Source organism: Miscanthus floridulus, unplaced genomic scaffold (assembly GCF_019320115.1).
Source record: "Miscanthus floridulus cultivar M001 unplaced genomic scaffold, ASM1932011v1 fs_421_1_2, whole genome shotgun sequence".
In the NCBI taxonomy this organism is placed as follows: Eukaryota; Viridiplantae; Streptophyta; class Magnoliopsida; order Poales; family Poaceae; genus Miscanthus; species Miscanthus floridulus.
Window position 1 is genome coordinate 24376 of NW_027096726.1, and position 26154 is coordinate 50529.

The 26154-nt window shown below is 47.4% G+C and overlaps 2 protein-coding genes across 2 annotated transcripts; both read left to right on the forward strand.

Annotated features, from left to right (window-relative positions):
• Positions 1-1893: 1893 nt before the first annotated feature.
• LOC136531715 (uncharacterized) lies at positions 1894-4720 on the forward strand. The gene is made up of 2 exons (XM_066524370.1): positions 1894-2124; positions 4016-4720. Exons 1-2 carry the CDS (start codon positions 1894-1896, stop codon positions 4718-4720), a joined length of 936 nt encoding a protein of 311 aa, XP_066380467.1.
• A 2426-nt stretch (positions 4721-7146) lies between these two features.
• LOC136531716 (vegetative cell wall protein gp1-like) lies at positions 7147-9975 on the forward strand. Its single transcript, XM_066524372.1, has 2 exons — positions 7147-7384; positions 9143-9975. Exons 1-2 carry the CDS (start codon positions 7147-7149, stop codon positions 9973-9975), a joined length of 1071 nt encoding a protein of 356 aa, XP_066380469.1.
• The last annotated feature ends 16179 nt before the right edge of the window (positions 9976-26154 follow it).

Here is a 26154-nt window from a genome sequence, read left to right on the forward strand (position 1 = left end):
ATTGATTGTGTTACTATGTCTTTATATATATATATGTATGTACATATATTAATTTATTTTCCTTTAATTCAAACCTGTAGGCTCGATGGTTGGAGGAAAAGGTCATACGGCAAGACCAAATCAAAGCAATTCAAGAGTCTATAGCCGGATTTTTTAATGAGCAGGTCATCGATTCCAAGGGCGAGTTCTACTTCGACCCAACACTGCCATGGAAGCCAAGCTAGAGGATGAGAGGAAACTTGTTATATCACAACAACTGTAATGCAATCTTTTGTAATATATGCACATGAAATAATATAATGTAAAATACACATATGCATGCATGCATGCATATATATATATACATATATATATATACATATATATGCTTGAATTGTGTGATTTAATACGTTCATTGTGCTTGAACCGAAACATACTATACGCGTGTATAAATGTATAATTAGCAGCGTACAATACGACTTCAAAAACCTATTTTAAAAAGAAAACAAAAAAAATAAAAAGAAAAGAAAAAAGAAAAAAAAACCTTTAGTCCCGGTTCGTATTACCAACCGGGACTAAAGGGTGTCGGCCATCGTGGCATGTCAGGAGGCACCTTTAGTCCCGGTTGGTGTTACCCACCGGGACTAAAGGTCCTCTTTAGTCCCGGTTCCTGACCCGGGACTAAAGGACCCTTCTTTAGTTTCGGATGCTTGCTCCCGGGTGGGGAACCGGGACTAGAGGGGGTTCCCCACCAGGAGTAAAGCTCTGTTCTCTACCAGTAATACATAATTTGTTTGCACCTCATTGAAGACACGCTCCTCGGCCGCTGCCGTATCAGCAGCTCTCACCAGGAGGTAAACCTTCTTCACATCGGGTTGAACCCTCAGTATCTTCTCTAAGAGTACTGCATGTCAATCAATGTAATCTATATAAGCAGCAAAGTAATTCAATGTGTTGACTTCCGGAAATAATGAATAAGCAAAAGTTGCCGTACAAAGCGCAGAAGAATTAAGTAAAACATCATAGAAGAGGAGAGTAGTAAATCAGGTCAAGTTTGAATTAAGCGTGAGAGCATTTGTGAGTACTATATATATGAGCATGCAGTTCCCTCAACAATATACGTATACATGTCTTGAAATGCATGCTAGAGGCGTTAGCTGGATATATAATTATATATAGCTATATATACTTTTTCCAAGAAAGCCAGTGGAGCCAGTGATGAAGATGATCTTATCCTTGAAATGACCAGCTACTGTAACCGCATCCATCTTCAGTGCGCTATATGTACTTTGATGTGGATGTGCTAAAGGCACGGTGCTTGTGTGTCCTTGATGTGGTGAAGTGCCCATGCAACCGAATGGCTGTATTTATAGGCGGTTCGCCCGTTCACTTGACCTAAACGTATCATCTTGGCAACTCACACAAATCAGTCTATGTAGCGTAAATGAACCATGACAGCAGCTTACCTCCAGTTGCAGAACATATGGAGAAGCTAGCTTACACAAAATGCATGCAGTCCAGGTACGGCAGCCTACTGCCGATCAACTTCCAATTCATCGTAAACCTTGGCAGCTTGCACAGATCGCTATCTTTTGGTGCCGGTCTACGTACGTCCTTCCATTTCCCAGCATTCCAAATTTCCCAAGCGGGGAATATGGGGATAGCCGGTTTGGTTACATGCCGCACGTGAATTGATCTGTGACGACTAGTATAAACCTTGGCATGCAGCTTAATTAGAAAATCATTCATATAGTGTAACATGTACTTGTTCCTTCCTTCTGTCTGCTTCCAATGCAACCGGGACGAGTTAACGCACCCTATAAATACACATAAGACCCGTACAGCCCTCATTCTAGACGGCTGGCTTCATTACCTCTGAAAGGCGCTGAGACCAGTCACTACTCAATAATCGCCATGCTGCGAGGCGTCCCCATCCCCACCACCACCACCAGCATGCCCGTCGTCATGCTTGTCGTTCTCGCCCAGGCAGCCGGGGCTGAGTCGCAATCGCAACAACAGGCGTCTGCGCCGGCTCTGGCGCCAGCCGGGGGATGCACCGTCCTGCTAGCCAAGGTGTCCGACTGCCTGCAGTACGTGACCCCGGGCAGCCCGCTGGGACGGCCGCCGGAGAAGTGCTGCGCGGAGGTGAACAGTGGGTCAGGGACCCGGCCCTCAACGCCTCCTGAGCCGCCGGCCTCCCACTCGCTAGCGACGCCCCGGCCACGTGTCCCCCCTCCGAGGGTACTCCATCTCCAAGACAACCAATAAATATAACACCTTCCTTCCTGCCCTCCAGGGTAGCTATCTTTTACCTAGCTTAGTATGACAGAACCGTTCAATTTATAAGAGCACAAGTATAATAGCAACCACAGAGCGATCGCACTGTCATACTTGAGCCCGTATAAACCCGGTAGTCCGTCAAGTATCACAAAGGACCTCGAATAATCCAACATACAACCAAGATGGTACATGATTCAACATACAAGCCACATGTTACATAAGTTCACAAGTAGTTCACCATACATTCACTACAGGAAACTGGCTCTTTGCCGACTGCAATTTTCTTTGCCAACTGTTTTTTTTCGACACTCGGCAAAGAGGTCCCTTTGCCAACTGGAATTTCCTGCAGTCGGCAAAGCAGGATTTGCCGACTGCCTGGCTTTGCCGACTGCCAGGCAGTTGGCAAAGAATTGCAATCGGCAAAGGCAGGCCATGGTTGACGCCATCCACACCGTCACCTTTGCCGACTGCCACTCCGTCAGCAATCGGCAAAGGCGCAGGCTTTGCCAACTGCCATCCTCCCTGGCAGTCGGCAAAGAATTTTTATTTTTTTTGATTTTCGATCCCAGTTTTTTGTGTTGCCTTGATACAGTAAGTACATGATATATTCCAAGTTTGGGATCATTTTGATTTATTTTGCTATATTCCGTAGATTTTTTCTGTTTCTTTGATTTTTTCCGGTAGCTCCAGATTTGAACTGCAGGTACATGAAATAATGGAATCCGGCCATTCAGAAAATGATATTCATGATGTTTGGAGCATGTTGAGGCCGTGTGCGGGGCCTCGCGTGAAATTTCGACCGTGTTGGTGTCGGAACACGCCGAGCCACGCGCGTGAAAAGTGTTTTTAAATTTTATAAAATCGAAACAGAGTCCGAAAATGACGAAACTTGACGACGTGTCTTGTCATCGCATGCGGAGGCTGTGGTAAAAATTTGAGAAAGTTTCGAGTATCACATGTGGAGATGTCCAGGTTTTAGCCACCCGACGTCGCCACTTGCTCGAAACTTTCTCAAATTTTTACCACAGCCTCCGCATGCGATGACAAGACACGTCGTCAAGTTTCGTCATTTTCGGACTCCGTTTCAATTTTATAAAATTTAAAAACACTTTTCACGCGCGTGGCTCGGCGTGTTCCGACACCAACACGGTCGAAATTTCACGCGAGGCCCCGCACACGGCCTCAACATGCTCCAAACATCATGAATATCATTTTCTGAATCGCCAGATTCCATTATTTCATGTACCTGCAGTTCAAATCTGGAGCTGCCGGAAAAAATCAAAGAAACAGAAAAAATCAATGGAATATAGCAAAATAAATCAAAATGACCCCAAACTTGGAATATATCATGTACTTACTGTAGCAAGGCAACACAAAAAAACTGGGATCGAAAATCGAAAAAAAAATTAATTCTTTGCCGACTGCCATCAGTGGCAGTTGGCAAAGAGCCTTTGCCGACTGCCAGGGAGGATGGCAGTCGGCAAAGAATTTCTGAGAAAAAAATCAAAAATAACCTTTGCCGACTGCCAGGGAGCAGAGCAGTCGGCAAAGTATTTTTTAAAAAAATTAAAAAAATAATTTTTTGAAAAAAAAATAATAGACCTTTGCCGACTGCGTCACATGCTGGCAGTCGGCAAAGGGAAAAAAATAAAAAAAAAAGAAAAACGTCGCCTTATCCGCTCGGCCCGCCCTCCCCCCTCCCCAAAATCCCGCCCGCCTGCCCCAAATAACCCGCTCGCCCACCGCCGCCACCCAGGCCGCCCCCGCCGTCGACGCCGTCGCCCGGCCGGCCGCCGGCACATCCCCCCCGCGCCCTCCCCCTCCCCCGCGCCCCTCCCCTCCCTCTCTCCCGCGCCGGCGGATCCCCTCCTCCTCCTCCCCCGGCCGCGCGCGCCCCTCCCCGGCGGCCGCGCGCCCCCTCCCCGGCGGCCTCTGCGCGGCCCTCCCAGGCGGCGCGGCGCCCTCCCCCGCGCGGCGCGGCCCTCCCCGACGGCGCGCCCCCCCCCCACGCTGGTCCCTCCACGGCGGCGCCCCCCCTCCCCCCACGCTCCTCCCCCGCGCTGGGCCACCCCCGCGGCGCGTCCCCCCCCGCGCTGGCCCCCCCGCGCTGGGCCCCTCCCGGCGCCGACCGCTCCGCCCAGGCCCCTCACGGCGCTGCCCCGCCCCGATCCGGCCCCGGCCAGGCGCGCCGCCGCGTGCAGCTCCGGCGTCGGCCCCGCAGCGGTCGCGGCCTCGCCCCGACCCGCCCCGGCGCCGTCGCTGCCCCGCCCCGATCCGGCGTGCCCCGCTCCGTCCGCCGTCCGCCGTCCGCGCGCCGTCCGCGCGCCGTCCGCCGTCCGCTGGCCCCTGCGTCGCCGTCCTCGCCGCGCCGTCCTCGCCTCGCTGTCCTCGCCTCGCCTCGCCGTCCTCGCACGCGCCTCTGCTCCACGCGCCGGTGACGCCGTCCGTGACGACGAGGTAGTAGTACTACTAGTAGTAGTAGTTTACTTTGTTAATACCTGCTTATATTCTTCTGCATGGATTGGAAATACATTTGTGGTTGTCGGCCATCGTGCCTGACATGTATATGTGTTTGTCGGCCATCGTGACGTCTTTTCTTGCAGGTTTGGTAACCTTCCCGTACAGGGGAGGTGCTGCCGAAATTTTTCGTTCTCACTAATTGTTTTTCTTTTTCAGGAGGGCTCCCATTGGAGGCTAGCCGGATGAGCACGACTCGGCACTGCCCCGCTAGCCTTTCTTCACCGGCACCTGCGGTATGACCCCTCTTTCCGCCACATGTAGTCATAGGTCGCGTTACCCAGTTAGGCGTCTCCCGTCCGAAACAGATACGGTTGGAAGTATGCGTTCTTCGCATATGTATAACCGTATCCGTTTCGGATTGTCCACGTTATTTGGACAGCCCGAGGATGCGCAGACGAGGTTAGCTCCCATGTTCCGCTCCCGTCCGAGTCGGAGTTTCGGCAGGACCTCCCCGTTGTTCTCTGGATACACACTCTCCCCACTGGGACATGTATTGGGAGAACAGCGGGGAGGTGCTGCCGAAATTCCGTCTCGGACGGGAGCAGAGCATGGAAGCTAACCTCGTCTGCGCATGCTCGGGTGGGATTAGGACCTATCCTTCACCTATTAGATGGTAGGAGCGCGTTGTAGATGCACTTGCTGGTTTTATCACATGTTAACATTGCCGCATGACAGAGCATGGGTGACCGTGAGTGGATGTACTCGGGCTTCGCAAGTAAGAGCCACGAATGGATCAGGGGGACGACTGAGTTCCTAGAGCATGCATTTGGCCCAGCTGCTAAAGGGTCGATTCGGATGCCGTGTCCCTGCAGCGAGTGCAGGAACAAGAAGAAGAAAGTAAAGGCTTAGGTGTTGAGAGATCTGTTCAAGCACGGGTTCGTTCCAAACTATACCCGTTGGCGCCACCATGGTGAATACCATCCTATTAGGGACGAGGTGGTGCGACCCGTCCTCGAGGAGTATGATGGCGATGCCGGGATGGCAGACATGATGGCAGACTTCCACGAAGCACGGTTTGGCGAAGGAATGGATGTGGAGGAAGATCCGGAGGAAACCGCGAAGGCCTTCTACGACATGATGGAGTCGGCACAGAAGCCCCTTCATGAGAAGACAAAGCTTACGCAACTGGATGCCGTCTCACGCCTGATAGGGTTGAAGTCGTAGCTGGGCATTAGTCGAGACGGCTTCGATCTCGTGTTGAGCATTGTTGGGGGACTGCTTCCGGCAGATCATGTCCTGCCGACGAACACCTACGCTACACAGAAGCTCCTTCGTGCACTTAAGATGCCGTATGAGGGGATCCATGCTTGTCCGAAGGGGTGCGTCCTGTTCAGGGGAGACCTCGAGGAAGCAAAAAACCTGTTCGAAGTGCAATGCCTCTAGTTTCGTGTTGGTAGAAGGCTCTGATGGCAGCATGAAACAGTCTAAGGTCCCTGAGAAGGTCGTACGGCACCTTCCTTTCCTACCAAGGCTGCAACGGCTGTATATGACGGAGGAGTCCTCAAGTTTGAATTAAGCGTGAGAGCATTTGTGAGTACTATATATATGAGCATGCAGTTCCCTCAACAATATACGTATACATGTCTTGAAATGCATGCTAGAGGCGTTAGCTGGATATATAATTATATATAGCTATATATACTTTTTCCAAGAAAGCCAGTGGAGCCAGTGATGAAGATGATCTTATCCTTGAAATGACCAGCTACTGTAACCGCATCCATCTTCAGTGCGCTATATGTACTTTGATGTGGATGTGCTAAAGGCACGGTGCTTGTGTGTCCTTGATGTGGTGAAGTGCCCATGCAACCGAATGGCTGTATTTATAGGCGGTTCGCCCGTTCACTTGACCTAAACGTATCATCTTGGCAACTCACACAAATCAGTCTATGTAGCGTAAATGAACCATGACAGCAGCTTACCTCCAGTTGCAGAACATATGGAGAAGCTAGCTTACACAAAATGCATGCAGTCCAGGTACGGCAGCCTACTGCCGATCAACTTCCAATTCATCGTAAACCTTGGCAGCTTGCACAGATCGCTATCTTTTGGTGCCGGTCTACGTACGTCCTTCCATTTCCCAGCATTCCAAATTTCCCAAGCGGGGAATATGGGGATAGCCGGTTTGGTTACATGCCGCACGTGAATTGATCTGTGACGACTAGTATAAACCTTGGCATGCAGCTTAATTAGAAAATCATTCATATAGTGTAACATGTACTTGTTCCTTCCTTCTGTCTGCTTCCAATGCAACCGGGACGAGTTAACGCACCCTATAAATACACATAAGACCCGTACAGCCCTCATTCTAGACGGCTGGCTTCATTACCTCTGAAAGGCGCTGAGACCAGTCACTACTCAATAATCGCCATGCTGCGAGGCGTCCCCATCCCCACCACCACCACCAGCATGCCCGTCGTCATGCTTGTCGTTCTCGCCCAGGCAGCCGGGGCTGAGTCGCAATCGCAACAACAGGCGTCTGCGCCGGCTCTGGCGCCAGCCGGGGGATGCACCGTCCTGCTAGCCAAGGTGTCCGACTGCCTGCAGTACGTGACCCCGGGCAGCCCGCTGGGACGGCCGCCGGAGAAGTGCTGCGCGGAGGTGAACAGTGGGTCAGGGACCCGGCCCTCAACGCCTCCTGAGCCGCCGGCCTCCCACTCGCTAGCGACGCCCCGGCCACGTGTCCCCCCTCCGAGGGTACTCCATCTCCAAGACAACCAATAAATATAACACCTTCCTTCCTGCCCTCCAGGGTAGCTATCTTTTACCTAGCTTAGTATGACAGAACCGTTCAATTTATAAGAGCACAAGTATAATAGCAACCACAGAGCGATCGCACTGTCATACTTGAGCCCGTATAAACCCGGTAGTCCGTCAAGTATCACAAAGGACCTCGAATAATCCAACATACAACCAAGATGGTACATGATTCAACATACAAGCCACATGTTACATAAGTTCACAAGTAGTTCACCATACATTCACTACAGGAAACTGGCTCTTTGCCGACTGCAATTTTCTTTGCCAACTGTTTTTTTTCGACACTCGGCAAAGAGGTCCCTTTGCCAACTGGAATTTCCTGCAGTCGGCAAAGCAGGATTTGCCGACTGCCTGGCTTTGCCGACTGCCAGGCAGTTGGCAAAGAATTGCAATCGGCAAAGGCAGGCCATGGTTGACGCCATCCACACCGTCACCTTTGCCGACTGCCACTCCGTCAGCAATCGGCAAAGGCGCAGGCTTTGCCAACTGCCATCCTCCCTGGCAGTCGGCAAAGAATTTTTATTTTTTTTGATTTTCGATCCCAGTTTTTTGTGTTGCCTTGATACAGTAAGTACATGATATATTCCAAGTTTGGGATCATTTTGATTTATTTTGCTATATTCCGTAGATTTTTTCTGTTTCTTTGATTTTTTCCGGTAGCTCCAGATTTGAACTGCAGGTACATGAAATAATGGAATCCGGCCATTCAGAAAATGATATTCATGATGTTTGGAGCATGTTGAGGCCGTGTGCGGGGCCTCGCGTGAAATTTCGACCGTGTTGGTGTCGGAACACGCCGAGCCACGCGCGTGAAAAGTGTTTTTAAATTTTATAAAATCGAAACAGAGTCCGAAAATGACGAAACTTGACGACGTGTCTTGTCATCGCATGCGGAGGCTGTGGTAAAAATTTGAGAAAGTTTCGAGTATCACATGTGGAGATGTCCAGGTTTTAGCCACCCGACGTCGCCACTTGCTCGAAACTTTCTCAAATTTTTACCACAGCCTCCGCATGCGATGACAAGACACGTCGTCAAGTTTCGTCATTTTCGGACTCCGTTTCAATTTTATAAAATTTAAAAACACTTTTCACGCGCGTGGCTCGGCGTGTTCCGACACCAACACGGTCGAAATTTCACGCGAGGCCCCGCACACGGCCTCAACATGCTCCAAACATCATGAATATCATTTTCTGAATCGCCAGATTCCATTATTTCATGTACCTGCAGTTCAAATCTGGAGCTGCCGGAAAAAATCAAAGAAACAGAAAAAATCAATGGAATATAGCAAAATAAATCAAAATGACCCCAAACTTGGAATATATCATGTACTTACTGTAGCAAGGCAACACAAAAAAACTGGGATCGAAAATCGAAAAAAAAATTAATTCTTTGCCGACTGCCATCAGTGGCAGTTGGCAAAGAGCCTTTGCCGACTGCCAGGGAGGATGGCAGTCGGCAAAGAATTTCTGAGAAAAAAATCAAAAATAACCTTTGCCGACTGCCAGGGAGCAGAGCAGTCGGCAAAGTATTTTTTAAAAAAATTAAAAAAATAATTTTTTGAAAAAAAAATAATAGACCTTTGCCGACTGCGTCACATGCTGGCAGTCGGCAAAGGGAAAAAAATAAAAAAAAAAGAAAAACGTCGCCTTATCCGCTCGGCCCGCCCTCCCCCCTCCCCAAAATCCCGCCCGCCTGCCCCAAATAACCCGCTCGCCCACCGCCGCCACCCAGGCCGCCCCCCGCCGTCGACGCCGTCGCCCGGCCGGCCGCCGGCACATCCCCCCCGCGCCCCTCCCCCTCCCCCCGCGGCCCCTCCCCTCCCTCTCTCCCGCGCCGGCGGATCCCCTCCTCCTCCTCCCCCGGCCGCGCGCGCCCCTCCCCGGCGGCCGCGCGCCCCCTCCCCGGCGGCCTGCGCGCGCCCTCCCAGGCGGCGCGGGCGCCCTCCCCCGCGCGGCGCGGCCCTCCCCGACGGCGCGCCCCCCCCCCACGCTGGTCCCTCCCCGGCGGCGCCCCCCCTCCCCCCCACGCTCCTCCCCCGCGCTGGCCACCCCCGCGGCGCGTCCCCCCCCGCGCTGGCCCCCCGCGCTGGGCCCCTCCCGGCGCCGACCGCTCCGCCCAGGCCCCTCACGGCGCTGCCCCGCCCCGATCCGGCCCCGGCCAGGCGCGCCGCCGCGTGCAGCTCCGGCGTCGGCCCCGCAGCGGTCGCGGCCTCGCCCCGACCCGCCCCGGCGCCGTCGCTGCCCCGCCCCGATCCGGCGTGCCCCGCTCCGTCCGCCGTCCGCCGTCCGCGCGCCGTCCGCGCGCCGTCCGCCGTCCGCTGGCCCTGCGTCGCCGTCCTCGCCGCGCCGTCCTCGCCTCGCTGTCCTCGCCTCGCCTCGCCGTCCTCGCACGCGCCTCTGCTCCACGCGCCGGTGACGCCGTCCGTGACGACGAGGTAGTAGTACTACTAGTAGTAGTAGTTTACTTTGTTAATACCTGCTTATATTCTTCTGCATGGATTGGAAATACATTTGTGGTTGTCGGCCATCGTGCCTGACATGTATATGTGTTTGTCGGCCATCGTGACGTCTTTTCTTGCAGGTTTGGTAACCTTCCCGTACAGGGGAGGTGCTGCCGAAATTTTTCGTTCTCACTAATTGTTTTTCTTTTTCAGGAGGGCTCCCATTGGAGGCTAGCCGGATGAGCACGACTCGGCACTGCCCCGCTAGCCTTTCTTCACCGGCACCTGCGGTATGACCCCTCTTTCCGCCACATGTAGTCATAGGTCGCGTTACCCAGTTAGGCGTCTCCCGTCCGAAACAGATACGGTTGGAAGTATGCGTTCTTCGCATATGTATAACCGTATCCGTTTCGGATTGTCCACGTTATTTGGACAGCCCGAGGATGCGCAGACGAGGTTAGCTCCCATGTTCCGCTCCCGTCCGAGTCGGAGTTTCGGCAGGACCTCCCCGTTGTTCTCTGGATACACACTCTCCCCACTGGGACATGTATTGGGAGAACAGCGGGGAGGTGCTGCCGAAATTCCGTCTCGGACGGGAGCAGAGCATGGAAGCTAACCTCGTCTGCGCATGCTCGGGTGGGATTAGGACCTATCCTTCACCTATTAGATGGTAGGAGCGCGTTGTAGATGCACTTGCTGGTTTTATCACATGTTAACATTGCCGCATGACAGAGCATGGGTGACCGTGAGTGGATGTACTCGGGCTTCGCAAGTAAGAGCCACGAATGGATCAGGGGGACGACTGAGTTCCTAGAGCATGCATTTGGCCCAGCTGCTAAAGGGTCGATTCGGATGCCGTGTCCCTGCAGCGAGTGCAGGAACAAGAAGAAGAAAGTAAAGGCTTAGGTGTTGAGAGATCTGTTCAAGCACGGGTTCGTTCCAAACTATACCCGTTGGCGCCACCATGGTGAATACCATCCTATTAGGGACGAGGTGGTGCGACCCGTCCTCGAGGAGTATGATGGCGATGCCGGGATGGCAGACATGATGGCAGACTTCCACGAAGCACGGTTTGGCGAAGGAATGGATGTGGAGGAAGATCCGGAGGAAACCGCGAAGGCCTTCTACGACATGATGGAGTCGGCACAGAAGCCCCTTCATGAGAAGACAAAGCTTACGCAACTGGATGCCGTCTCACGCCTGATAGGGTTGAAGTCGTAGCTGGGCATTAGTCGAGACGGCTTCGATCTCGTGTTGAGCATTGTTGGGGGACTGCTTCCGGCAGATCATGTCCTGCCGACGAACACCTACGCTACACAGAAGCTCCTTCGTGCACTTAAGATGCCGTATGAGGGGATCCATGCTTGTCCGAAGGGGTGCGTCCTGTTCAGGGGAGACCTCGAGGAAGCAAAAACCTGTTCGAAGTGCAATGCCTCTAGTTTCGTGTTGGTAGAAGGCTCTGATGGCAGCATGAAACAGTCTAAGGTCCCTGAGAAGGTCGTACGGCACCTTCCTTTCCTACCAAGGCTGCAACGGCTGTATATGACGGAGGAGTCCGCGAAACAGATGATGTGGCACAAGAATGGCAAAAGATACCATCCTGACAAGATGGTACACCCGGCGGACGGTGATGCATGGAAGCACTTCGATAACATGAATCCTGTCAAGGCTATGGAGGCTCGAAATGTACGCGTAGCGCTGGCAACAGATGGGTTCAACCCGTTTGGAATGATGGTGGCCCCGTACACTTGCTGGCCCGTGTTTGTGATCCCCCTCAATCTCCCCCCCGGCGTCATGTTTGAACCTAAGAACGTGCTCTCGACGCTGATAATACCTGGACACCCGGGCGACAATATGGGTGTGTTCATGCAGCCGGTGTGGGATGAATTGGAACTTGCTTGGGAAGAGGGGGTACTCACGTACGACCGGGCTACGAAGAGGAACTTCAGAATGCATGTGTGGTACCAGTATTCAATGCATGACTTCCTGGCGTATGGCTTATTCAGCGGGTGGTGTGTTCACGGGAAGTTCCCTTGCCCGACATGCAAGGCAGATGTGATGTTCACCTGGCTAGCCAAGGGCAGCAAGTTTTCTTCTTTCGACAAGCATCGCCAATTCCTGCCTGAGAACCATGAATTCAGGCTAGATGTAAAGCACTTCACGAAAGGCGTTCAAGTCACCGGCCCCATTCCGTAGGTTAAGAGCCCTGCCGCCGTCCTTGCCGACATACAGGCTCTCGAACCTGAGGAAACAGGTGGGTTTAAGGGATATGCTCGGGACCACATGTGGACTCATATATCGGGCTTAACTAGGCTCCCCTACTTCAAGGACCTTCTTCTTCCACATAACATCGATGTAATGCACACAGAAAAGAATGTGGCCGAGGCACTCTGGGCAACACTCATGGATGTTGGCAAAAAGTCGAAGGATAATGTCAAGGCTAGACTGGACCTGGAGATGATCTGTGATAGACCAAACCTGGTGATGAAGACCCCTGCGCCCGGCAGGAAATGGAAAAGGGGGCCGGCCGATTACATCCTGAAAAGGGCAGGTAATGCACTTGTGTGGTTGTTATTGTGACATATATGTGAGATATATGTGATGTTGTGCGTTATTGTGATATATGTGGTGATGTTGGCGACAAATGTGATGAAATTGTGATATAAATGGTGCTACCGGTGCTTCTGGTGAAATTGGATTATAATTTGTGATTTTGCAGGGTTTTGATGCGAGAAAACAGAAAACAAAAGCAAAAAAAAAATTCCAGCTTTGCCGACTGGGCAAAAAAACCCTAGGACAGAGTCTTTGCCGACTGCAATGGGAGGCAGTCGGCAAAGAGGTCAAATCTTTGTCGACCGCAACTCCGAAAGCAGTCGGCAAAGAACATTTCAAAAAAAAAATATTTTCTTTCTTTGCCGACTGCCGAGCTGGCGGCTAGTCGGCAAACAATTTTTGAAAAAAAAATTCTTTGCCGACTGCCGAGGAACCAGCAGTCGGCAAAGCCTACCGTCAGGGCTGACGGCGCCACGTGGCTATGCTGACTACTGGCGTGGCAGTTGGCAAAGGATTTGCCGACTGTGTGCCACGTGGCAGTCGACAAATCCGCCTTTGCCGACCCAGGCTTTGCCGACTGCTCTTTGCCGACTGCCACGTGGCTTTGCGGTCGGCAAAGCCTTTGCCGACTGGGTTTATGCCTTTGCCGACCGGGGCAAGCAGTCGGCAAAGAGGCGTTTTCCTGTAGTGATTGGAGTATGAAAGGAGTTATTACAACCCAAGTTCAAATATAGTAGCGGAAGCAATATAGTTTTAAAACTATCATCACACACACTTGTTCAAATACATGCTAGTTTGTGATCAAGTCCAACAAAAGCATCATATGTAAGACAACATAGAAGAGCCTTGCCCGCGGCCTTACTCCTTGTCCACGGAGGGAGAGAAGCAATTCTTACAATACCCATGCTATACCGTGTCATCTGCAACAAGTGGGAAATAAACCCTGAGTACGAGAAGGTACTCAGCTAGACTTACCCGTCATAAACTAAAAATAAAGTGACACCAAGTATCACGCAAGGCTTTGTAAGTGGAGCTAGCTTGATATCGTTTTGCATAAAAAGCGACTAGTTGAACTACCTATTTTATAATTCGGCCACTAAGTTAATTATAGCTATTCATCTCTAGATTAACAACTAACCTATGCCAAACATGTGTTATATAATTAAGTAGCAGAACAATAATAACCATAGCCAATTATTTTCATTCTCAGAACCATTCCACTTGCCATTAATCACTACGATAGAAGGAAGCTCAGTCAAGTTTCTCACTATCCGGGAGAGACGGCGATTCAAATCGATTGCAACCAGCTGGGCAGTTATTCCTAACACAAACCTAGACATACCTATGCTAAGGTTGTCTTAGGTCGTCTTTGGTACAACTCAGGTACACATTTGGCGGGTTCGATCAGTACCGCATAATCAGGGACAACCAACTGCCAGGACGTTCAGGCCTAGCCTACCCTTGGGCTCACGTCTAGCTCCCCACACATCCTTACTATCATCCAGAGTGCGCACTTTGATACAGGGCCCAGCCTGAGTTGAGCTACTCGGCTTCGCGGTCGACGCAAGTTATCCGGCCAGCTAAGTGAGAGGCATGTGTTCAAAATGACCGAGTACCAACAACGATGCGGTCCTTAATTGGCATAGATGGAATCACATGAGTTTTTCCCTACTACATAGACTCTGTCTGGCCTCCATTTACATCATCCCATGGTTCTTTTATACGATAGCAAATATAGCCAACTGTGATTTGATATCTACCTATATCTTGCAGGTGACAAGAAATCACCCGACTTCTACCAACTAAGCATTGCTAAGCATTTATTCGATCCTGTACCTATATAGGGTTCAAGGTATATTTCTGGATAAGGAAATTATATGCATCAAGTGGTTCCAATCAACTCATATAACCTAATGCATCAAATATAAAGGACTCAAGTGATATTTATAAAACATAGGAGGCTTAGAATGATCCAGGGCTTGCCTTTCAAAAAGGAGGCATGTGGCAGAACCGCTTAGAATAACACACTTTCAGAGGCGCTCGTCTTCCACTAGACACTAAGCGCCCCAAAAATAGGCTAAAACTGGTAGTTCCGTTGAACACACCTAAAGGGAGAACTCGAAACAATCTACGTTTTACATCTAGGATTCAATAATGAGTACGAGCTATCACACCCGATTTTAAGGATAAAATAGAATGCATAATCTTATGTGCGCCCAGAGATCAGTCACACACATAAGCCAACAAATTATAGATAGTACCATCATAAGTGTTTATTACATCATTTATAATAGGACAGAGTCTTCACATAAATGTAGCGGAAGTATAAAGAAAAAAATCTCTCGCGGAGGCTCCATATCACAGAGATGTCAACTGGTTGACCACAAGTTTTATACTCTGCAGAGGTTGTACACTTTCACTGTGAGTCATGATACCCATATGCCCAGGTTAATTACTCCCAAAACACTTCTAAATTGAGCAGGCAGGGTTCACTATGAAGCCTTTCAAAGGTTTGTCTAACAGGTTAGGGTAATTAGATTCACTCGGTAAATAGATGTAGAGCCCCCCTTCCCGATGACACATTGACGCGCAACCTATACACATGGGGACAGAGGCCGCACTATACCCGATTCAGCAAGCCATTCTTACGCCAATAAAGGTAACCACTAACAAGCTAGAAAAGGTCCTCATACTGAGCTAAGGCCAGAGCCATATAGCCCTCACAGCGGTACTGTAAGTCCTGGATGATCACTTACAGATAAGTCCTTAGGGAGAGAAATCTAAAGCATTTAGAAAGTAGCTAAACACTCCAGCCCCTTGTTTCCAAGTTGCTAAAAAGTCATATTTTAATGTTTATTGCATATACCATTAGTCAAGTTACAAGATCATGGTTTAATTGAGCACGAGCAATGCTACCCAATGCATATCCCATAGGAGACAAGGTATAAGTTCAATTCTAGGGAATCCCTATCAAGGTGACACATGCAACTTGAATTAAATGTATTAAAGTTGATAGGAAACAAGGATAATCCCATGCTATACTTGCCTTAAACAAAGTGCTCCTGCTAATCCCACTCGTCAAAGTAGTACTCTTGATCACCCACGAATTGCTCACCGTCTATACTCGATAATCACAGCAACATACAAGCATCCAGAAGCAATCGTGTATAGCAACAAAGGCTATAGATTAGAACAGTACACCAATGGCATAGAATCAAGACAAAAAGTTTGTAAAACGAATCTACATCTCACTATGAACACACAGACGCGAAGATCACAAAAATCAGAGCTAAAACAGAGAAGTTACGAATTAAACAAGATTTCCTGTAATAAAATTATAGATTAAATCTAACCTTGAATTTTAAAAGTTGAAAACAAATCTAACAGTAGTATGAACATGTAGGTTATAGAATTATGAACCTAACGCAAGTTGAATGGGCCAAATCGGAGCTAAAACGTCAAAGTTATGACCTATAGAAACTAGTGGCAAAACTATAAATAGATGAAAACGTATTTTGAATCTAATTCAAAGAAACTATGTTTTCAAAAGACGAAAATGTATTCTAGATTTGCACATTGGACTGCGGGTTCTAATATAGAAAAGTGCAGGGGCTCTTTAGAAGAATTGCCAGGCGAATCGGTATGATGAGACCTGGACCATTAGATCTGATTTGGATGGCTCATATTAAATCAGAGGGGGAGAGAGAGCGCTGTTGCCGGGGAAGGAAGCCAAAGGCAGCAGTGGCCAAGAACGGCGGTGAGAAGTTCACCGATGGAGCTAGATTGGGGCCTACAGACCACCACTGAGCAAAGAGAGGGCACGTGGAGAAAGAGGAGATGACGGTGAACTCACCTAGATGGAATACTAAGGCGGGAGACCGACGACGATGCGTGGTGGCTACGTAGAATCGACGACAGCGGTGGAGCTTAGGGTTGTGGCTTTGCTATGGCTCGGAGCAAGGGCGGCGCTGGCTCTAGGCTTAGATAGGAGTGCGGCGCAGCTCGGGGCGGCTATTTATGAGCGTGGTGGCGTGGAGCGCACGCCAGTGGGTGTAGCGGAGTCCATCTCGGACAGAGTCTGGCACGGAGATGAGCTGGAGAAGAAGAAGGTAGCTGACAGCTGGGGCCCGACTGACAGTAGCACAAGGCGCAGGAGAGAGGAACGGCGTGGGCGACGCTGGGCCGGCCTGTTGGGCCACTACGGGAGAGAGGGAGCAGGCCGGGTGGGAAAACAGGCGATGTGGGGAGCCAGGCTGAGCAAGAGCTAGGCCTGCGGGGAAATAGGGCCTGTGGGCTAGAATTTTGAGAGGGGAGAGAGGAAAAATTCATTTTTCATTTTTTTCAATTTCGTTTTCAAATCCAAATTCAAATAAAATTCAAATTCTTTTGCAAATTTGATCAAACCCACACATCACAAAATAATATGTAGTGGCATGTATGCACCAGCATGTAGATAAACCCTATAGTTGAGTTTAATTAACAAAAAATATTATTCCACTATGTTTTAATGCTCACACCAATGCATAAATAAATCATTTTCTCCTATTTTAAAATCATGCAAATTTTAGGGTGTTATAATTCTACCCCCCTTAAAATGAATCTCATCCTCGAGATTCGGACGATGCTTACTCAAAAAGCTATGGGTATGTTTTCCTCAAAATCGTCTTCTCTGTCCCAAGTAGCCTCATTTTCTGTATACCGATTCCACTAAACCTTACACATCTTTATAACTCGGCTCCTCGTAACCCTTTCTACCATCTCCAAAATCTTTATAAAAAATTCCTCATATGTAAGATCTTCCATAACTGTAAATTTCTCTAACAGTATCTGCACCTCAGGTACACGCAAACAATTCTTTAATTGAGACACATGGAACACATCATGTACACCTGACAAACTCTCAGGCAATTCCAACTGATAAGCTACTTCACCAAGTCTCTCTAAAATCTTGAAAGGCCCAATATACCTTGGTGCTAACTTTCCTTTCATGTTAAACCTTCTCACACTTCTCATTGGTGACACGTTTAGGTAAACATAATCTCCTATTTCAAAAACCAATTCTCTTCTCCAAGTGTCAGCATAACTCTTCTATCGAGATTGTGCCACTCTCAAGTTATCCCTAATCATCCTTACTTGCTCTTCTGCGTCTTTTAAAACATCCGGTCCATACAAAGCCTCGTAAGGTGCCATATTGAGACTCTTTTGATATCTGTTGTTATATGAGAACTCTGCATAATGCAAGCTCTTATCTCAACTTGTACCATACTACAATGCACAAGCTCTCAACATGTCCTCTAATATCTGATTAATCCTCTCAGTTTGCCCATCGGTTTGAGGGTGATACGCTGTACTAAAATTCAACTTTGTTTCCAATGAGGTATATACTATTTGCCAAAAGTGTGATGTGAATTGAGTACCTCTATCAGACATGATCTTCTTTGGAACACCATGCAGACATACTATTCTTTCCATATATAATGCAGCCACTTGGGGTCCAGTATAGGTAGTCTTGATCGGTAAGAAGTAAGCAACTTTAGTTAACTGATCCACTATCACCCAAATTGAATCATAACATGTCTGAGTGCATGGTAACCCCACAGTAAAATCCATACCAACTTCCTCCCACTTCCACTCAGGTATCTTCATTGGTTGTAGCAATCCTGCAGGTCTTTGATGTTTTGCTTTGACTCTTTGACAGGTATCACATATAGCAACATACTCAGCAACATCTCTCTTCAGTCCATACCAACAATACTTCTCTTTCAGATCCAAGTACATCATGGTACTCCCAAGATATATAGAGTAAGCAGACTCATGTGCCTCACACAGAATTGCATCTCATATAGCCTTATTCTCAGGCACACATAGTCTTTTTTCCAAACCACAGAGTTCCATTATCATCCATATGGAAACTTGGTGCCTTGCCAATCACTATGTTCTCCGCTATCTCTTTCAACTTCGCATCCTATAACTGGCCCTTACGTATTTCTTGCTCCAGTGTGGGTTCTATCACCAACTCCACTGCATTAGTGACAAAGCCCAAGTTTAGTTGCTCAAATTCAGCACACAACTCACTTGACATAGCTTCCACTTGCACCTCCTTGGCATAACTCTTCCTCCTAAGAGCATCGGCAACAACATTCGCCTTTCTAGGATGATAGTGTACCTCTAGATCATAATCTTTAATCAACTCCAACCATCGATGCTGCCTCAAGTTCAGATCTGTCTGGGTGAATATGTACTTCAAATTCTTGTGATCAGTGTAGATATCACTCTTATGCTCAATTAGATAGTGTCTTCATATTTTCAAAGCATGAACCACCGCTGCTAACTCCAAATCATGAGTAGGATAGTTTAGCTCATGTTTTCTCAACTGTCGGGATGTACTCTTTCTTCTTGCATAAGAACACATCCGAGATCTTGATGAGATGCATCACAATAGATCGAAAAGTTCTTACTCAAATCTGGCCAAACCAATACTAGGGCTGTAGTCAACCTCTTCTTCAATTCTTCAAAGTTAGCTTGGCACTTTTCTAACCACACAAACTTAACATTTTTCTCCAACAAAGCTGTCATGGGCTTGGCAAGTTTAGAAAACCCCTCTATGAACCTCCTATAGTATCCAGCCAATCCCAAGAAACTACGAATCTCTCCCACATCGGTTGGTAGTTTCCAATTCAACACATCTCTCACCTTACTTGGATCTACTGCTATTCCACCATTAGAGACAACATGGCCTAGGAAAGAAACTTCCTTCAACCAAAACTCACACTTACTTCGATTAGCATACAACTTGTGTTCCCTAAGCTTTTGCAAGACCAACCTTAGATGTTCAGCGTGCTCTTCTTCCATTTTGGAGAATACCAATATATCATCAATAAATGACACCACAAACTTATCCAAAAACTCCATGAACACCTTATTCATCAAGTACATAAAGTATGTAGGTTCATTGGTCAAACCAAAGGACATAATGGTGTACTCATACAATCCATACCTCATTGTAAAAGCTGTCTCGGGTATGTCAATTGCACGAATCTTCAACTAATGATAACCAGAATGAATATCAATCATAGAGAAAACACAAGCACCTCTCAACTGATCAAACAAGTCATCAATCCTAGATAGCGGGTACTTGTTCTCGATAGTAACCTTATTAAGTGACCGATAATCAACACACATCCTCTAGGTACCATCCTTCTTGTCAACAAATATAACCAGTGCTCCCCAAGGTGACGAACTAGGATGAATGAAACCTTTCTCCTATAACTCCTTTATTTGTTTCTTAAGTTCCTCTAGTTCATTAACCCCCATTCTATATGGACGCTTAGCTATAGGTGCGGTTCCAGGTAATAATTCAATAATAAACTCAATGTCACGGTCAGGTGGCATACCTGGAAAGTCATTGGGAATCACATCCGGAAACTCATCCACTACTGGGTCCTCCTTGTTGATGCGATCATCAAGCTGGTTCACTGTGGTTGTCGGCTATGCTTGTACTACAACATCGACACTGATTCGGTCCCCATTCGGTGCGGTCACAACAACTACCTTCTCTTGACACTGAATTACTGTCTGGTTTTGCTTCATCCAATCCATACCTAGAATCACATCAATGCCAGATGTTCTCAACACAATGGGGCTCACTTTGAACTCTACCCCACTTAAGGATAGACTAGTTGGAAGACAACAATAAGAAGCTTGCATACTACCTCCTAGTGAGTTTACTAATATGGGATTTTGCATGGCACATAAGGGTATGCTATGCGTTCTAACAAATGCTTGTGATATGAAAGAATGCGAAGCTCTAGAATCAAAAAAGAATAGTGGCAGGAGTGGAATTGACATCGAACGTACTGAGCATGACTTCTGGTTCCACAAGCGCTGTCTCTGTAGACACATGATTCACCTTTCCTGTGTTGGGTGTTGGCTTCTGATGACTACTCTACCTCTGTGGGGTCTGTTGGTTTGGTTTCTTAGGGCAATTATAAGATAAGTGACCCTCTTTACCACAACGGAAACACTTGTTGGGACTGCTAGGGGCACTGGTCTTCATAGGAGTATTGTTAGGTGCTCCCTGTCGTGGTGTCTGCTGGCCACTCTACTGCTGGGGACGTTGATTGCCATTTTGCTGCTGGTACGGTGGACGCTGCTAGTTCGGGTTGCGATTCCACTGATTTGGTGGTCCTGGGTACCTCTGCTGGAAGCCTTGCTAAGGATTGGTGTGTGGACGAGTATTACTCCTAGAAGCCTATCCCTGAAGCCTCCTCTTCTTAGCCTCCATCTCTTTGCGTTTATTATCAATAACAATAGCGCGATTCACCAGCATCTAGAAATTGGGGTATGTATTGGACATAAGCTAGAGTTGCAAACCATCATACATACCCTTGAGAAAGTGTCATTGCTTATCAGCATCATCAGCCACCTCATTCGGAGCGTAACGTGGCAACTACGCAAATTTGTCATGATACTAAGCTATAGACATAGATCCTTGTTTCAGAGCTCTAAATTCCTCCTGCTTGAGCTCTATCAATCCTTCAAGTATGTGGTAGGATCTAAAATTCACTCTAAATTCCTACCAGGTGATAGGAGGAGCATTAGTGGGACGTCCATACTCGAATGCCTCCCTCTAGTCTTGAGCATCTCCCTAGAGTTGTCCTGACGCGTACAACACCTTCTGCGGGTCATCGCACTGCGCTATGTTGAGTTGCTTTTGCACTGCACGAAGCCAATCATCTGCTTCTAGTGGATCAATGGCATGAGAAAACACCGAGGGGCAGCCCTTCTAGAATTCACCATGCTTGTCATGCGGTGCTCCACCAATTGGTTGATTCTGCTGATTCTGCACCAGAGCTTGCATAAGCTATGTCTGCACTTCTAGAAGCTGCTCAATAATCGGTGGCGGTGGTGGTGGTGGATGTGGGGGAATGCCTCCATGACCTTGGCCTCTTCCTCTTCCAGACATCTGACATCCAACACAAATATTCAATATTTACGATTTCCAAGTTATGTATACTTATAGAGATATATAATACATTCTGAAAATTTTCTGGATGAGTTCCAACATTAGCAACTTGGTAAAACAGTCATATATCACGTTCCAGACATCTAAAAGAGACGTACTTTACATGGTTTGAAAGGTTAAGAAATTATCTACAACTTTTATTCAGACCACATGCCCAGATTCTATCGTTAGGTTACTAAAAAATAGGATACAACAGAAACTGTCCCCGATTTCAGACTGCGCAGAAACTTCAACTTAAAATAGCTATATATCTCAGACCAAATCAGGTATAGGGGTGATTCCAGAGGACTTAGAAAGATACTTAAGTCTAGTTGCTCACATAAAAATTTCATAATTTTTGGTCAAATAGATTTAGATTGGAATTGAGATAAGGGCAGACCGCTCCGAAAAACAGATCCGAGAGAACATGATGTACCAACCCAACTATTTATTTATTGACTCAAACCTTAATATTCTTAACTATGGAACTTGCGGACATGCCCACAAAGTTCTATCACTTATTACAAAAATCCAACTCATACATAAATGTAATAATAATCCAACTAGGCACACCAAAGTTCACACCGTACTACTAGACTCGACTTGACTCAACTTGACCTAAGCTACTAACGTCTTATTACATAGAAAGGAACTCCAACACCTATGGGCGAGGTTTTTGGGGAATCTTCTCATAAATCCTTGGCAGACTGAGGCTCACTCTATGGTCATCTATCACTTGTTGGTACCTCTTAAGAGTCTCTTGCTGTGCCTTCAAGTGATCTTCCAGTCGCCGAATCTTCCTTACTAACTCACAGCCAAAGTGTACCAGCACTTGGGTAGTTGGATCCGTCCCCTAAGGGTCCATCATTACCCACTCCAATTTAGGGTGTTGGTGAGGGAGGAATTGATATTGGTCCTCCTTCATATCCTCAAAACAGCGGCCACGAAGACCCATGCAGGCTTTAGCGGCTGCATCTTCTATGCCATCTTCCATGGTGGCACGACGAGCATGATGCGAATAGCTCGCGTCCAGCTGGTATGCTTCCTTCTCTTCATCCCTGATGGAGATGCACACCCTAGTTTTCCAATAAGTGTCCTCTAGATGGTACGTATGTTCTTCGCTGACATACTCCACAGCTATGTCCCAATAAGCGTAGTAGGTCTGAAGAATCCCCATAAGTTGGCGGTGCGAAATGGAGGATTCACACCCCGGCTTGTACCATATCTTTGTTGTCCATCCCATGGCAGGGGTAGGCTGATCTTCTTGAATGGTGTCCTCCTCCTTCTCATCATCAGACAATACAACAACCTCCACCTCTTTGGATTCTTCTTTGGGCTCTTCCTAGAGTGGCTCAGGCGTAGGTGCAGGTGCTGGCGAGTCAACTTCTTGCTCCTAGGGTTCCTCCTCCTCACATGGCTCTATGGACTCATACAAGCCACGTGGTGGGTAGTAGTCTCCGGTGCTGATGCGAGCGGTCTTATTAGCATGAGGCATCTACAGAATGAGATGTAATCAGATTAGAAGCAATAATTTTCACAATAGAGTGAGGCAAAAGAAGCATAAAATTTTAGCAAATAACAAGAGTGAGATGGGAAGCATGAAATGAGTGAAGCAAAAGAGGCTAAAACGACCATTGCTAACTATGCTTGCGTCCTACAGTCAACATGGCTCTGATACCAATCTGTCACCCGATTTTAAGGATAAAATGGGATGCATAATCTTATATATGCCTAGAGATTAGTCACACACATAAGCCGACAAATTATAGATAGTATCATCAGAAGTGTTTATTACATCATGTATAATAGGACAGAGTCTTCACATAAATGTAGAGGAAGTATAAAGAAAAAAAATCTCTCGCGGAAGCTCCATATCACAGGGATGTCAATTGGTTGAGCACAAGTCTAGTAATCCTCAGAAAAGTCATCATTACCATAGCCATCTATTACCTATCCAGGATTTTTATCCAAAAAATGAAAATAAACAAGCGTAAGTACGTGTCATACTCAACAAGTGTAACATGGGGTTCATGAGGCTCAAAAGGCTTGACACAAGTTTAACAACATTCAGCTTTTAGTTGTCATAAGTTTAGCATAAGAGTAGCAATAAGTTGTTTCAATCCCAAAGTAAAACACATGATCAATGTAAGCATGAATAATGAATAGCATAAACGGATAATTCTTAGTGATCATCTATTTTGTAAATGTTCCAAGGCCGCTCGTGACCGTGAGCACGGCTGAAATACCAGTTTTACACTCTACAGAGGTTGTATACTTTCACTGTGAGTCATGATACCCATATGCCCTGGTTAATTACTCTCAAAACACTTCCAAGGTGAGCAGGCAGGGTTCACTATGTAGCCTTTCAAAGGTTCATCTAATAGGTTAGGGCCATTATATTCACTCGGCAAATAGATGTAGAGCCCCCCCTTCCTGATGGCACATTGACGCATAGCCTATACACATGGGGATAGAGGCCACACTATACCCGATTCAGCAGGCCATTCTTACGCCAATAAAGGTAACCACTAACAAGCTAGAAAAGGTCCTCATACTAAGCTAAAGCCAGAGCCATGTAGCCCTCATAGCTGTACTGTAAGTCCAGGATGATCACTTACAGATAAGTCCATAGGGAGAAGAATCTGAAGCATTTAGAAAGTAGCTAAACACTCTAGTCCCCTATTTCTATGTTGCTAAAAAGTCATATTTTAATGTTTATTGCATATACCATTAGTCAAGTTACAAGATCATAGTTTAATTGAGCACTAGTAATGCTAACCAATGAATATGCCATAGGAGAGAAGTTATAAGTTCAATTCTAGGGAATCCTTAGCAAGGTGACACATTAAAAGCATCTAGGCCCCTAGTTGGGTTTCGGTGATTAATGACAATACGTGATTACTATAGGTCATGGTAATGGAGATCGATTGGGCTATCATGGTGGTCATGCCCCTATGATGGAAATCATTTCAGTTTTCAAAGGATGGACGGCAATGTTAAGGATGGACTAGTTCTAAGTGTCGATTGGAGTTGAAGAGACACTTAGAGTAGTTTAGGACTTTGTTTTTCCTTTGGTCATACTATTAAGGGGGGTATGGAAGGGTAGCTTGACCTAGGTAAGTCTAGTGGGTTAGGTGTGGTGCACACTTACTAAACCTAGCACTAGGTAGCTCCTAAAAAGCCCTTAGATCCATTGGAGCAAACTTCATTCACGTATGATCCAAAGTTAGAAGTGAATGGAGGGTCAAATGCTGACCGGACGCTGGCGCAGAGTCTGGTCAGTTTATTTGATCAAGGTGAAGTCATCTAGAAGTGACCAGACGCTGAAAGGTGAAGTGACCAGATGTTGAGTCCCAGCGTTCAGTCAACTACAGTAAGTTTCTAGAGAGGGAAAATCATAACCGGACGTTGAGTCCCAGCGTTCGGTCGACTATAGTAAGGTTCCAGAGAGGGGAAATCACAACCGGAAGCATCCGGTCAGTGATGATCGGACGCTGTCTAGCGTCCGGTCACCACTTAAACACTAGAGTTCGAGGTGAACTGATCGGAGCGTCTGATCAACATGACTGGAGCGTCCGGTCACCCCGTAGAGGCACATAATGGTTCGTTTTTCAGCCGTGCTTATAAATACTTCCTCCATTCGTGTGTGGGGGTACTTTTGCTCATTCCAACAACTGAGAAACACCTTTGAGTGTGCCAAAAAGAGCAAGGTCCTAGTGAGGTGATTGAGATTTAAGAATCCCAAAGAGAGCCCTCATTAGTGAGATCAAGGGTAGCAATGTGTGCATCCACCCTTCTCATTAGGCTTGTCATGGTCAAGTGAGAGTTTGTGCTTATTACTCTTGGTGATCGCCATCACCTAGGCGGCTTGGTGGTGATTGGGAGTTTGGTGATCATCCGGCGGAGCTTGTGGATGACCTAACTCAAGTTGTGAGCGGTTGTGGGTGATTCACCGTGATAGAGTGTCAAAGAATCAACCCATAGAGAGCACTTGATCCTTGCACGGATCAAGGGGTAGCTACACCCTTGTGTGCATGCTCTAACGAGGACTAGTGGGGAGTGGCGACTCTCTGATACCTTGGCAAAACATCACCGCGTTCCTCCTTCTCACTTTACTTTATGCATTTACTTTGAGCAGTTCAATTCTTATCTTTTATATTCATAGGATTGCCATGCTAGAGTAGGATTGAAACTTAGGTTGCTAAACTTTTGTGCGGTAGATAAATAGAAACACTTTCTACGCACAAGGGGTTAATTGGGCTAACCATATGACTTAATTATTGCCAAGAAATTTAGAATTAGCCCAATTCACCCCCCTCTTGGGCATCTTGATCCTTTCAATTGGTATCAGAGCCTCGTGCTCACGTATTTAGGCTTAACCGCCTAGAGAAAGATGTCTCACGGGGATGGATCTCCTCCTATCTTTGAAGGGGATGATTTTTCATATTGGAAAATCCACATGGAGTCATATTTAGAAGCTCTAGATGTTAGAATACTTAGAGCCACCTCACAAGGCTTCCCAAAACCTTGGGATGCAACACACCTATAAGGCGATGAGGTGAAATGGAATGCAAAGGCTCGGAACACCGTCTTTAGAGGCCTTTGCAAAGATGTGTTCAA

Bases quoted from the DNA above. Each gene is read 5' to 3' on its own strand.
- LOC136531715 (XM_066524370.1), top strand. From the start codon at position 1,894: ATGCTGCGAGGCGTCCCCATCCCCACCACCACCACCAGCATGCCCGTC. The intron at 2,125-4,015 runs GTGAACAGTGGG...GCCGCCACCCAG, and splicing joins CGGAGAAGTGCTGCGCGGAG to GCCGCCCCCGCCGTCGACGC.
- LOC136531716 (XM_066524372.1), top strand. From the start codon at position 7,147: ATGCTGCGAGGCGTCCCCATCCCCACCACCACCACCAGCATGCCCGTC. The intron at 7,385-9,142 runs GTGGGTCAGGGA...ACATGCTGGCAG, and splicing joins GTGCTGCGCGGAGGTGAACA to TCGGCAAAGGGAAAAAAATA.